Source organism: Amorphotheca resinae (genome assembly GCF_003019875.1).
Source record: "Amorphotheca resinae ATCC 22711 unplaced genomic scaffold M430scaffold_4, whole genome shotgun sequence".
NCBI classification, from domain to species: Eukaryota; Fungi; Ascomycota; class Leotiomycetes; order Helotiales; family Amorphothecaceae; genus Amorphotheca; species Amorphotheca resinae.
The window spans coordinates 1824940-1838323 of record NW_020194474.1 but is presented as its reverse complement, the minus strand read 5'-3'; the positions used below and the strand labels follow the sequence as shown (position 1 = coordinate 1838323).

Below are 13384 nucleotides of genomic sequence, written 5' to 3'. Positions count from 1 at the left end.
GCGACGCTTCAGGTCAATGACCCTCCCACCGCTGTGATTGTCGTCATACAATTCTATGGACTGAAGTCGTTACGACCGTGACGGAAATTGCTACTCGAATGAACATGGAGCTACGACGGCTACGATCTCTTGGATCTCAGTTTGGGGATTTTCTATCGCAACATCAGCTTCCTCCATATGATAGTAACTGACTTGGATCAAGGTCTGGCCCATTGTTATAAGTTCATAATGATCTTAAACATTCTCCCTTTCAGACTCCTCAGTCCTGTCCAACCTTAACTCCAACTTGTATCAACAAAGATGCTCCACTTTTCGATCAAGAAATGAATTCAAGTCCTCGTTGACATCTGCATGGCAGAAGTAGTCGGACCTCTCGGCCCGGTCGCGTACAGGACCAAAGCAAAATGAATCAAGCCGCGACCAGTGGATTCGATTCAAGGCGTAGCTGTTCCTAGCTGCCTTGTTGGACAAGAAAGGCATGTCTGTCATGGACCGGCGCATCAATTCTGATAGACTCGGACCCCGTTGAAGGCGTGGTAGGCTCCGACGGAAATGCTCCTGCTCCTGGTCTTCTAAAACAAGTAAAAACGGCTCAAGCTTCGGGATGTAAACGTTCAGAGTATGTTCCTTGTCTGAATAAATTTCCAATAGGCTGGATCCTTCAGCAACAGCCAGCGGGGCGGGGCATATGTAAATTGACAAGGTCCGGCATGGCACCATTCGCAATCGATGATGCCGGTTATCTTGAAGGAATCATCATCTACGAGGATATTCCCCGGCCAGAAATCGTCGCAGCAGAAAAATTTGAAGGGACCTCAGTTGTACCTCCGTGATACGAAATCAGATGTGATGGCACGGATCAGATAGCGAGCTGGATACTTCAGTCGAGGATCTGCTGTACTACTAATGCTATTCCGTTTCCTTTCGAGATGAAAAATGTTTTGTTCCGCAATATCAAGTAGATAGTTGGCAGTGGTTAAGTAAACTCGTGGCTCCACCTACGTATCTCCACGCTTTGCCGATTTGTTCATGTTGAATGTAAGAGGTCCCAAACCGATCGACCAAGGTCCAAGTATCATCGATATCGACGGACAATGAGCCTAATACCTATCCAATCGAAATCAAGTTCTGAAAGTTGCAGGATGACATCTGCAATCTGTAAATACACCACCTCCAGCGTTGAGTTGGGAATATCGCTGCGTGTGATTTCGTCCCCTCGCTCGTCGACGGACTCTGCTTTTGACATCTCCTCTAGTTGTGTGCCACCTGCTAAGACAGAGACAACCTATACCTACCGTACGAGTGCCATTCGTTGTGACCATTCTCCGGATGGTATATACTTACTTAGTCTCGGCTTATAAAAGACCTCACTGAGCGCTTCGGCCTTCCTTCAAATCCTGGACAGTAGGGACTTGTACGAGGTTGAATTTCAGCTCCCGTACGCTATCCCCGGAGTAAAGTTAAACGAAGATTACCTAAGCCAGAGTGACCAATCACGTGATGCCAAGTGATCCCGGCACGGAGTTATTCCGGTGGTATTACTTATGGTTTTGAGGTTCCTGGTGGGGATGTATGCAACGAGGTAGGTCGAGGTAAGTGGACACATTTCTTACCCCTCCCCCGCTCTCTTCTTCTTTCTTTCTTCTCTAATTCAGTCATTACCTTAATCCTTCTGAATTGCTCGATATCCACTTCCCAAATCTTTCACTATGGCCAGCAAGACCTACAACGTGGGCGTCATAGGCTATGGGTACGTCTCTCCATACCCCTCTTCACTCAAGTCCCCTCTGATTCCCTCTCAGCATGTCCGCCAAGGTCTTCCATATCCCCCTGATTCAAGTCACGCCAAGCTTCAACCTTCACTCTATTGTCCAGCGAACCCCCAAGCCCAACGACGATGCTGCCAAAGACCACCCCTCCGCGAAGATATACCACTCCGCTGACGAAATGTTCGCCGACCCCTCAATCGACATTATCGTAATCACCACTACGCCCGACACCCACTTCCACTTCACGAAATCTGCCCTCGAGTCCGGCAAGCACGCACTTGTCGAGAAGCCTTTCGTCCCCACATCTGCCGAAGCGCAACAACTCATTGATATTTCCGAGAAGACTGGGAAGCTGATTTGCGTATACCAGAATCGACGATGGGATACGGATTTCCTGACTGTGCAGCAGCTGATCAAGGAAGATAAACTGGGTCGCGTAGTGGAATTCGAGACGCATTTCGATCGCTATAAACCAGAGCGGCCAGCTACCTGGAAGGGGACGCTGGGCATGGATCAAGCCGGAGGAGTGATTTATGATCTCGGGACACATTTAATCGATCAGGCGTATGTGTTGTTCGGTATGCCACAGAGCGTGGTGGGAGTTTTTGCGAATCAGAGGAACGATGGTTTCCAGGAACCGGATTCTATAACTGTGTTACTGAGTTATGGAAATGATGGACCGCTGGTGACTGCCAAAGCGGGAGTGCTCTGCGTCGAAACTGAACAGTTGAGATACTGGGTTCGAGGTTCCAAAGGCAGTTTCAAAAAGTATCACTTGGATGTACAAGAAGATCAATTGAAGGCTGGCCTGAAACCTGGGGATAGTGGATTCGGCATCGAGAGTGATGCGGCATCAGGGAACTTGGTGGTATATGAGGACGGCAAGCCTGTTGGAAGGAAGCATAAGAACGTGGAACCGCTAACATATGCTACTCTCTATGAAGGGTTCAAGAAGGCAATCGAGGGGGGCGGAGCGGCCGCTGTGCCCGTCAAGGCGAGCGAAGCTAGAGATGTGTTGAAGATTATTGAGGCGGCGAAGGAGAGCGCGCGGACTGGGAAGACAGTGAAGTTGTAACTTTGAGTAAATAGATCTGATACCACATTTCCGGGCTTATAAAGTAGCTTCTAACAAGATGTCAGTTGTTGAGAGTAAAAGGGGCAATCATCGGCTCGCTCGTTGCTGGCTTTCAACTTTGGTGCTTCACTTGATATGTGCTCTACAATTAGCTACTAACCCGATTCTTCAAATTCTAAGTTCTGTATCCAGAGTAACTTCAGTTTGGAAGTAGTAGAAGAGCAATAAGAGCAATAACCTCTGGAAGATCAGAAGAGCAAGATCAAAACAAGCCGAGTACAGTAATAAAATTCATGGCACAAGCCTTTTGACTGTGTCTGTTACTACTTAATCAAGGGAAGATGTCCTAGATACTTTTAATACGCATTCATATCGTGTATGTGTAAGATAGGTATAGAAACCGTACCTGATGCACGTTCAATTGTTTTGCGCTGTAGGGCCGAGGGGCCGAGCCGGCAATTACCTTATATAAACTAGGCCGCTTACGGTAGTGCCGCATGGTCTCTTCAGAACCTCATCTCGTGACTGAACAGCTCCATATTGTCAGACAGCTTCTCCTACAAGCATCTGTCACCTTCATATATGGCCACGATGATGAACATGCGCGCTATTCGTTCTTTCCAGGGGCGTAGAATTACCCCAGCCGTCATCAAACGGTTTGCATCAACGGGGGAGCCGTCCAGCGCAGAAATTGACCATCATCCATCTCGAATATTCGACTCGACCGCCGAGGAACAAGAACTTGACAGGCGCCCTGGGAGAGGAGATGAGAATCTGCGCTATGCACATGACTTGCCACGAGCAGAAAAATGGCCCTACAACCGCAAACGGGAGGGACGTCAAGTAAATCCTCTCCCTCGGGAGTACCGCCACATATCAGTCAAACCAGGAACTAGACCACCAGACTCTCCGGTTCATCCTCTACTGGGCGAAGGTTATGAGGTCGGAGGTCATTTGAAGCGGGGTATTTCGCCAGAGGATAAATTCGATGATGAAGGAAGACGGACGTGGGGGGAGTGGGGTATTCCGGTCTATATCTACACTTCCAAGGGTGACAAACTGTTCAATATGTGAGTCTGATAGTCCTCACGGGTTTTGATCGAAGCTAATACGGGAGTAGGCCGAACCTCTGGCTAAGGTAGATCAGGGGAGAAGATCCAGCTCAAATCACGTGACTAACGATCCTCCAGGGACCACTGCCGGTGTAACAAATGTGTGAATCCGGACACCCTGCAGAGATCTTTTGATACTTTTGAGGTATGTTTCTTGCGAATGTCTAATTTCAAGGTCTGACATGATGCAGCTTTCACCCCAGGTCATGCCGAAGGAGGTGGTGACTGAGCCAGAAGGCCTTCGAGTAACATGTGCGTCAAACCCATTTCATAGCCTAGTCTTGCTGACTTACTATAGGGGACTACGATGGGATTAGTTCTGATCATGTTAGTCTATATCCGTGGGAGTGGATTAAGAAGCGGTCCATCCGAAGTGGAGGACAGGTGCGGGCACCGAAGATCCCAGAGTGAGCTTCTATTACCCGTACATTTAACCCTTTCTCACAGTAATAGTCATGCTCTTTGGTCGGAACGAATAAAATATATGGAACCATCAGTTCCTTACGACGAAATAATGGCAAGTGAGGATGGGGTGGCGGAATGGACCGCACTTATTGTACGACCCCTCCTTGGATAACAAGATGATGAGCTAAACTCCAGCAGCGAAAGTACGGGTTCTGTTATGTAGATGATTGCCCTGTATCACCTGAGAAAACAAAAGAGTTGATCGAGCGCATCGCCTTCATTCGCGAAACACACTACGGTAACAATTCCCTTCTCCATGGCAGGAATATACTGACGTTCCAAGGTGGATTCTACGACTTTACATCCGACCTCACAATGAAAGATACAGCCTACACTGACCTTGCTCTCAGTCCTCATACCGATACAACCTACTTCACCGACCCGGCCGGGCTCCAAATGTTTCACCTGCTCTCGCACACGGAAGGTAGTGGCGGAGAAACTGTGCTCATCGACGGCTTCAACGCCGCCAACCGCCTGCTTAAGGAGTCCCCGAGAGATTACAAAATACTTGCAACAACGCCGGTCGTCTGGCACGCGTCTGGCAATCCAGGCATCACGATAACCCCGTCACGGCGATTCCCCGTCCTGAATTTGAAAGTCGAGGATGGCCCGGACACCATCTTTAACTTGCTCCAGATAAGGTGGAACAACGCCGATAGAGGTTGGGTTCCGGCCTTTAACAATCACATTCCTGTGGCCGACAGGTGGTACAAGGCCGCAAGGAAATTTGATGAGATTTTGAAGAGTGAAAGTATGCAGTATTGGACGCAATTGAAGCCTGGTCGGCCGTTAATTTTTGATAATTGGAGAGTGCTGCATGGGAGGAGTCAATTTACGGGGAAGAGAAGGATGTGCGGTGCTTACAGTAAGTCCTGTGCATCCACCCCGGGAACATGTTTCGGAGCTAATTTGGGTAGTAAATCGCGACGATTTCATATCGAGGTGGCGGAACACGGTTCTCGGAAGGGAGAAGGCAATGAGGCAGTTCCTTTGAGAGAAAGATCAGCTAACTGAATTGGTAACTTTGTTGATTTGGGAGAAGACGAAGCGATGTATGCTATGAACGTATATCCTCAAAAATGAGTGTATAAGATACCTGATTAGAATTTGGTTCGTAAATTGTACAAATAGAGCCCCAGAATAGATGTACAGTATCTAGGTCCACAGATACTGTACGAGATTCCCCCATTACAAACCCGCATCGACCCTAGCGGTCAGCCCTACCAACCAACCACCCGATTAATGACGATAATCCATAAAAGGGGGCCAGTTGTGTGCCTCCTAGGTTCGTCCCGGATGCTGGCTAAACGCCCCCACATATTGTAACCATACACATTTTCTGTTTGAAGCATCTTCGTTCTGCAAGAGCACAGAGTAGAAACATTTCCACTCCTCGAGTGTTCACTCTCCCCTTCCCTGAGCTTTATTACAGAGGTAAGGACGACATGAAAAGGCGGGTCGGCTTGTGGGTCTGTGGTTGCCGTGTTTATCCCCGCCAATGCGACGCGATGGCCTCCATCACCTCAGTCCGGAACAGCATACGGCTGATAGACTGCATTCCTACAGGCCAACATGTCTTCCAGAATCTCATTCGCCCCCAGTCACGAGAATCCAGCCGCTTCCTATCACCTCATTTTCCTCGTAACCGGGAACCCGGGTCTCATTTCCTACTACGATACCTTCCTCCGGACTCTCCATGAACTCTTATCCGAGAAGAAGTCAGAAACAGGCGTATTTCACATTTTCGGCCAATCGCTGGCAGGGTTTGAAGACAATGACACTCCTTCAAAGACCACGGGATTGCCTCATAGCTTGGAGGGGCAAATTGAGAGTCGGCTGCAATGTCTCGAAGATCAATGCATCCCAAGCGGACCACGGCAAGGCCAAGTTTACGATAGCATTATTCTAGTCGGCCATTCGGTTGGTGGCTATATCATTCTCGAGATGCTGCAGCGTCTCCGAAAATCCTCCCGTTGCAATGTCAAAGGCGGCATCCTGCTTTTCCCCACCGTTACCCACATCGCTAAAAGTCCAAACGGAGCGAAGTTCAGCGCTCTCTTCCGCATCTGGGGCTTTCCGCGGGGAGCAAGCCTCGCTGCGAAGGCTCTTCTTTGGCCGGTTCCTGACCCAGCATTGAGGTGGTTGGTTCATGTCGTGGTGGGGATGCCGCAGGATGCTACGGAAGTGACGATGCGGTTCTTGAGGAGCCGGATGGGTATCTGGCAAGCCTTGTGAGTTTTTCTCCTGTTTCGTTTGAACAGAAGTTAATCATCATCTAGACACTTGGCTAAGGACGAGATGGAAACCATTACGGAGGATAAGTGGGACGAGGATATCTGGGGCATCGAGCATGAAGATGCCGGAAGTGTCGTGGACATTCCGAAACTCGTCTTCTATTTCGGGGAAAATGTACGTTTTTGTACCAGACAAGGAATTTGGGTTCTAGCTGATGAATATTCTAGGACCACTGGGTCGCAGATCATACTCGGGACGCATTGATCGCTTCGAGAGGAAGGGAAGAGGGGAAGCTATCGTCGAAGCCGATTATGTTGATTGATGAGAATGGTATAGATCATGGCTTTTGTATTCGTGAGTTTCTTCTTATGAATGATAATTGGACTGCTAACTAAAAGAACTTAGGACATAGCGAAAGCGAAAGCATGGCGGAGAAGGTCAAAGTATGGATAGATGAGATTATACATCGATGACGAGTACATTCTGGAAGTCCGAAGCAATGGGGAAGAAGTTGCCTTGGTAGCTATTAACTCGCTCTCGATAACTGAAGAAGGCCGTGGCTTTGTACAGCTCTTTACCTAGACTTTAATGAGAAATGATTCAATCCAGTCCCTGTCTGCCATCTCTGCCGCGACCTTTGCCCCCATATCCAAATGCATTTCGAGATTGATGAGATACATCAAAATAACTTCTTCATCTGTACAGAAATCCGAAACGTTTGTATCCTCTTTTTGAATTGAACTGAATCCTCACCCTGATCTATAGGCGATGAGTCCAATATGTCAATATATCTAGAGAAAGATTAATGTCTCCCTTCCCCCAACGAAATAGGTACATATCACGTGATCGTCGTCATACCGCGCTCCTCCCCTCCCGCACAGCATCTGGAGCTCATCTCGCTCTCGTAGCTGTGAATCCAGCAAATACAAGCAATGCTGCCCACATAATTTCCTCCCAACTCCATACCATACCAATTGAAACTCCTATATTCCTTACAAAATGGGCATTCGAGATCTGCCATCCGGCGTTATCACTCGGGCGCAATCGCTTCTCAACATGGTCATCAAGCCCGAGACGCGCCAGCAATTCTATACCAACATCACGACCTTCGCCCACGAGCAACCCATCCTCGCAGTCCGTCCCCTTCCTCACCAACACCTCAATATCCAAGCCAAGCTAATTTCAAAAACCAGGCCTTCCTCAGCATCCAATTCCTCCTCTCCCTGACGCCGCTCCTCCTCTTCTTCTCCTTCGTCGCGGGCACGCTCGCGCTCTCCCTCATCACCGCTCTCCTCTTCTCCCTCTTCTGGACCGGCATCGCGCTGCTCCTCCTCATCCCGACCCTCTTCGTAACCGTGTCTCTCGGCATCGCGCTCTGGGTGTGGGCCGTGAGTAGCTTTTTGATCGCTAGATGGGTGTATAATGTTTTCCCTGTGAGCGTGAGAGGGAACACGGAGGTCGGGCTGCCGAGTGGGAAGAAGGCGGTGGTTACGAAGGGTGGGGAGGGGCTGGCGGGTGTGAAGAGTGAGGTGAAGGGGGGAAATTAGAGTGCATGAGGGGGAGTCGTAGCGGATCCCTAGGATGATTGTTTCCTTGGTACATGAATTGGAGTTTTTGTGAGGCTGGAATGGGTAGGAGGGTTACTGTTCGAAAGATATGTGGGTGCGGGAACAAGGTATGTGAACAGGAATCGGCTATGAATGACAGTTCTTTTCTTAATTTGCTTCTTATCTCTTATTGAATGTACTATTCAATCAGACTCAAAGCTATCGGACGAGCTGTTCGTTTTCTTCCTATTCTACCTACCTCACTGTCTGAAGAGCAGATCCGGAAGTCACTTAAATGATAATTCATTGCTTCAAGTCCACTTAAATAGAAGTCCGGGCCAGTCTCTCCGTCTCCATTTCTTACTGCTAACGTTCCTGCCCTCTTGGTAGCCAGAGAGCGTTCAGAGATCCGATGCCCTCGCAGTCGACGTCAATACCCCTTTTCCAACCTCCCTCCGCGTATAGTAACGCGCCTCCAAGATTCTGATGATCGGCCCTGACACTCTTCTTATGTCCCGAAAGCTAATAAGCACCAAATTTATAGAGTGTAAGCTCAGCATAAGTTCGTACTACAGACCTTCAGTTGAGTAGCCCGAAGGTGACCAGGAGGGGGAAGTCGAAAATCAGCGAAGCTATATCCATTCTGCGTTGGATATTGGGATGATATACAAGCTGCCGATCAGAATGACTATTGTAGTCCAATATGCTGGACATATGACTCTTTTTCCTCCTTCCCAAGATACCCGGAATTGCTCATCAGGGCCCGGATGTGAGATTCTCAAGCCATCTATGGGATCTTAGTTCGATTTTGAAATTGGTAACCTCACTGCAAAGACCATCGTAGTAGACTTTAAAGCCTAGAAAACAGACAGATGCCAGTCAAGTATCGATAAGCAAATCTGTTGAAACAACCATTCAGAGTAGCTTTCTTCCTTAGAGTCGGTATCTCAACTTCGCAGAGCCGGTGAATACTAGGTCATCGTCCACTTCTTGACAATAATTGTAAGTTGAACCAACGACGTATCAGACCGTATGATCACATAGTTCAACCTTTCGAGGTCCAACCCCAAGATTCTTTCATCTGATGTTGGATTGCTGCTGTAGGACGTGCGTGATCCTTCTCTGTTTTGATCAGAACGTCAAGCAAAGCTTCTTGTTCTATTCGTTCAGAGCAGCGATCGCCACCTATGACAGGTTTTTAGCCAAGACCATTTAAATGAGTACCCTATCAATTCGACACTCACATATTGCAATGCCCATCGAAGCGGTGAATATTCCCGGTGGGGTCCATCTGTTGTATAGTCCAATACCGCATAACTCTCTGAGACTGCATTGTACTTGAGTCTGCGAGATGTTAGTATAATTTCACAAGAACGGGATGGGCAGTGTACCTCCATCTCTCGGACAGCGGCACTTCGATTACCTCCTACTCGAGGGAGCTTAGGATCAAAGATTGCAAGAATCATCTGTGCAAGTAGATGATGCTGGATGCCAATTACTAACTTGATAGTGAGCAAGGTTATTCTGGCCTCAGACTAAAACTTACTATGACAAGCCTGGAAATACCAAATCTCCGGAAACACTTCTCTCTTCTCACGATCCGGCTTTCGATAATATACGGGCGTGAAGGAAGACGGCTTTGCTTTTTTCCATTGCTCATTATACTCCGAGAGGTCTCTCCACCGCACAGTCAGAACTCCCTGTTCGCCAAAACAGCAATTCAATACGTCGGCACAGTGAACAACTGCTCGATTGGCCCATGCGTAATCGCTGGCTGGTTTAATAGAACGGTCGACTATGCAATGCTCGAGATTGAGCTGGATGGATTTATGATTCATCATTGCGCTGTAGATCTCCTGGCGTAGACCTACCCAAAAAGCGGCCTCGCCCAACCCACCACCCATGGCGTACGGGTCTCGAGCACCAACAAAGACCTGGATTCCAAGAAGGTGGCCCTGGGATTCTGTTTCCGGCACTGAACGATGCCTTAGCTTTTATTCGAATAGGACTATTCGATTACTTACTGTCAATTTCTTCAAGCACACGTAAGATAATAGTCGCCGCAAAAAGGCTTTCATCCGATATAGTGGCAGTATCATTCAGCATGGGAATCAGAAACTTGAGACACTCCTGATGATACCGATTCGATGCAAACGAATCGTAGTTACCGATTCGATTCAAGTGTCTCGCGGATAACGCAAAGATTGCGTTCAGCAAAATCCGACATGTCCCGGCTCTTTGAGGAACATCGATCTGGAAATGTTGCTTTGGGTCGCAGAGGTCCAGCTATGTTGAATCAGCAGGCATTCTTAGCCAACTCCAAAGGAGGCGAGAGTTCGTCGTACCCAAATTGCAAGATTCTGCACAAAGTGGCGCAATAGAAGAGCCTCTGACGGGTCGGTCAGAGGCCAAACAGGGGTGTTGGAATATATTGGTGGTAATGAATGTAGTTGATTATGTACATATTCTTCAGAACTGGATGGATGTGAGGATCCTGCTGCTCCCTGGTCTATCAGTTCTTCGATAGTTAATGGATGATCAAAGGATGGCAATGATTGACCCGGAGCTTGTGGTTGCAAGGGTTGGGAGAAGAGAATGAGCTCAGTAGAAGGCTTGCCGGCAGAACTGGTTCTTTGAGAGGCCAAACAAGTAGAACTTTGCGTCCCTTCTGATGATGATCGAAGCCCGACTTGAGATAATAACTGTTGGCCTTCATATTCACGGGGAATGGATTGATCCTTGGACCTTCCCTCTGGCCGGGGAATGAGACGTTCAGGACGAGGTTCGCTATCATAGAAGCTGGCAACATCGTTTGTCTCATCCATGAAAGTCACTGCAGCAAGTCAACATGGAACTGGGGAGTCTATAGACAGTTTTGAGTAGCAGATGGATTGCTTAGTCTTTTCGAGAAATTGGGCAAATGGTATGATTTTCAATGTATCCAGAGAATATGAAGTACAGAGAAGTCACTCATGAAGAGATGCGAACGAGCGGATATCCACAGACACCGGCCAGTCAGATCAGTGGTCAGAACTTACAATCACTTGGTGTGGACAGCCACTTCTGATCTTTCGCGAAATCATCTTCAAATATCAGAACCAACTCGTCGACTGCAATAGAGGGAATCTGTACAATAACAAAACTTGTACGTGTAACCCTTGATGCATGCAATTCCAGCAGCCTTGCAACGACCGCAAGCTGGAAGATCCTGATCACCTGGAAGTTCAAGTGATTAACATCTGTATTGAAAACGGGTTCCCCGTATATATGTGAATATAGGAGGCTTTGTGTGCTTACACCTCAAGTGTTTAATACGGCAAAACTGACTAGGAACCAGGAAGTGAGGTTAGTGGGAGGGGAAGGGCAGACATCCAGAGCCACTTTGAGGACTCACCACCCCGTCTTGCTCCTTGAAGTCATTGTAGAATACGTCTACACGCCAAGCCTGGCGGAATTCAGGAGTTGGGACTGATCGAGCTCTCAAGGGAGGGCATCGTAGCGGATTGCCTGCTCGCAGATGACACCATTCCTGAGACGAAAGTTGAAGGCCACGATATTTGGGACTAGGATGCAATGGCTCGCTTCGCTCGCGTGGGTGCAATGCTTAGTCACGTGACCTAAAAATATTTGATTAGTAAGTATAGTACAGAACAATTAAGCCCCTTATTACCTGTAGACGACAATAGTAACGGCACGTGATATCAAAATCGCTACTTACGGATAGAGTACTCTTATTAGCTATAAGGGGCTTAATTAATCTCTTTGTTACTGTTAAAAGAGACAATAGTAGTAGTTAGCTATATAGAAACTCGATCTTAACGATCCTTTATCTTACCTACTACTAACTCTAACTCTAACTTTAACTTTAACTATAACTACAACTCTAACTTTAACTATAACTATAACACTAAAGACAAAGTTAGTATATAGCCCTACTTACGGCCTGTTATTCTTAACCTTACAGACTGTTTTTAGATAGATAGATTCGAGAAGGACTTTCTTACGCCCGCTAAGGGTACTATAATTCGTAGAGGCTTATAGTAAGTTAACCCTTAGATCTAGGGAGTAAGGAGACTAACGGATCTAATAGGCCACTAACCTCCCTCGCCTATAATAGTAACCCCTCTACTAGTACGTAAGTAACTACCTACCTCTAGCTATAATAGACTACTATATACGTAGCTAACGGCCTGTTAATAGTTAGGCTAGCTCGGTCCTTAGCTCCTCTCCTCCTGGCTTTAAAGCCGTGTTTCTAGCTAGCGTTACGGCCGCTATTACCCTAGCCCTTACTACTACCGCTACCCTATAAGTTAGCTAAAGACCCTAAATATAGAGCGTATAGTAATACTAACCTGTCTATTAGGGCTATCGCCCTTACTACTACTATAGCCGCCGCCCTTACCGCCCTATAAGTTAGCTAAAGACCCTAAATATAGAGCGTACCTTAATACTAACCTGTCTGTTAGGGCTATTACCCTTCCCCTCCTTCCTTAGAACGCTACTTACGCTATAACAGCCCTCGCTACTATAGTACTATAGCGGCCGGTAACTCTTTGTCTAGGCCGTAACCCGCTAAACTAAAACCGGGCTAGTAACCTAAAGGTAGAGCTTGCCTATATCGTAGGTTAGGTAAACCTTCTAGGCTATAGCTATTGTTAAAATAGTGCCGGCCTATAGATAGAGTGTATTATAGTACCTAGACGGCTAAGTTAGAGCTGTACGAATTACTACTATAGTAGTAAGGGGATCTGTTACTCCCTCTATAAGTTAACTTAACAGGGCAGATTTAGGGTATACTATAACTAACAGGCCGTAGGCTAGACTTTTGTACCTACGCTATCTGCCGCCCTTATATCTACTATTAACGCCGTATTTACGGCCGCGCCTATACCCCTTAGCCCGCCTGTTATACTACCTGTCTTACTAGTATAGGCCTTAGGAGCTATGCTTACGGCCCTAGTAGCCCTAGCCCCGGCCTTAGGCCCTTGTCCCTTACGTTACTATAAGTGTACTACCCTTATTATATATAGACAAAAAACTTACTATATATAGTAGCCCTCTCTACTATTACCTTAGCCACTAATAGTAACGCCTTATAACATCCTAATTATAAGTTTATAACTAACTAGTAATAGCTACTACCTTCCTACTAGCCCCGGCCCTAGTATACGTACTTACTAC

At 47.3% G+C, this 13384-nt stretch overlaps 6 protein-coding genes across 6 annotated transcripts; 4 read left to right on the top strand and 2 right to left on the bottom strand.

Moving 5' to 3' along the window:
• Positions 1 to 117: 117 nt before the first annotated feature.
• Positions 118 to 983, bottom strand: M430DRAFT_226003 (hypothetical protein). The gene has a single exon (XM_024864725.1). The coding sequence runs from the start codon at positions 718 to 720 to the stop codon at positions 292 to 294; it is 429 nt and encodes a 142-aa protein (XP_024722627.1). The 5' UTR covers positions 721 to 983; the 3' UTR covers positions 118 to 291.
• Positions 984 to 1603: 620 nt separating this feature from the next.
• On the top strand, positions 1604 to 2844 carry M430DRAFT_65629 (hypothetical protein; the record flags this gene model as incomplete). Its single annotated transcript, XM_024869190.1, has 2 exons — positions 1604 to 1750; positions 1803 to 2844. Exons 1-2 carry the CDS (start codon positions 1710 to 1712, stop codon positions 2842 to 2844), a joined length of 1083 nt encoding a protein of 360 aa, XP_024722626.1. The 5' UTR covers positions 1604 to 1709.
• A 527-nt stretch (positions 2845 to 3371) lies between these two features.
• On the top strand, positions 3372 to 5608 carry M430DRAFT_137739 (hypothetical protein). The gene is made up of 9 exons (XM_024862529.1): positions 3372 to 3914; positions 3965 to 3982; positions 4035 to 4101; positions 4148 to 4208; positions 4255 to 4363; positions 4410 to 4512; positions 4560 to 4659; positions 4705 to 5286; positions 5339 to 5608. The coding sequence occupies exons 1-9, from the start codon at positions 3427 to 3429 to the stop codon at positions 5413 to 5415; spliced, it is 1605 nt and encodes a 534-aa protein (XP_024722625.1). The 5' UTR covers positions 3372 to 3426; the 3' UTR covers positions 5416 to 5608.
• Positions 5609 to 5993: 385 nt separating this feature from the next.
• On the top strand, positions 5994 to 7129 carry M430DRAFT_18015 (hypothetical protein; the record flags this gene model as incomplete). Its single annotated transcript, XM_024863781.1, has 4 exons — positions 5994 to 6652; positions 6701 to 6830; positions 6884 to 7010; positions 7062 to 7129. 4 exons carry the CDS (start codon positions 5994 to 5996, stop codon positions 7127 to 7129), a joined length of 984 nt encoding a protein of 327 aa, XP_024722624.1.
• Positions 7130 to 7655: 526 nt separating this feature from the next.
• Positions 7656 to 8203, top strand: M430DRAFT_18014 (hypothetical protein; the record flags this gene model as incomplete). Its single annotated transcript, XM_024863780.1, has 2 exons — positions 7656 to 7790; positions 7850 to 8203. 2 exons carry the CDS (start codon positions 7656 to 7658, stop codon positions 8201 to 8203), a joined length of 489 nt encoding a protein of 162 aa, XP_024722623.1.
• A 1045-nt stretch (positions 8204 to 9248) lies between these two features.
• Positions 9249 to 11028, bottom strand: M430DRAFT_98295 (hypothetical protein; the record flags this gene model as incomplete). Its single annotated transcript, XM_024870112.1, has 6 exons — positions 9249 to 9388; positions 9448 to 9547; positions 9595 to 9701; positions 9750 to 10178; positions 10228 to 10489; positions 10549 to 11028. 6 exons carry the CDS (start codon positions 11026 to 11028, stop codon positions 9249 to 9251), a joined length of 1518 nt encoding a protein of 505 aa, XP_024722622.1.
• Positions 11029 to 13384: the final 2356 nt, after the last annotated feature.

Coding starts and splice junctions, on each gene's coding strand:
- M430DRAFT_226003 (XM_024864725.1), bottom strand. CDS start 720: ATGGTGCCATGCCGGACCTTGTCAATTTACATATGCCCCGCCCCGCTG.
- M430DRAFT_137739 (XM_024862529.1), top strand. CDS start 3,427: ATGGCCACGATGATGAACATGCGCGCTATTCGTTCTTTCCAGGGGCGT. Junction 4,102..4,147: donor GATCTTTTGATACTTTTGAG/GTATGTTTCTTG, acceptor GACATGATGCAG/CTTTCACCCCAGGTCATGCC. Junction 4,513..4,559: donor CGGAATGGACCGCACTTATT/GTACGACCCCTC, acceptor AAACTCCAGCAG/CGAAAGTACGGGTTCTGTTA.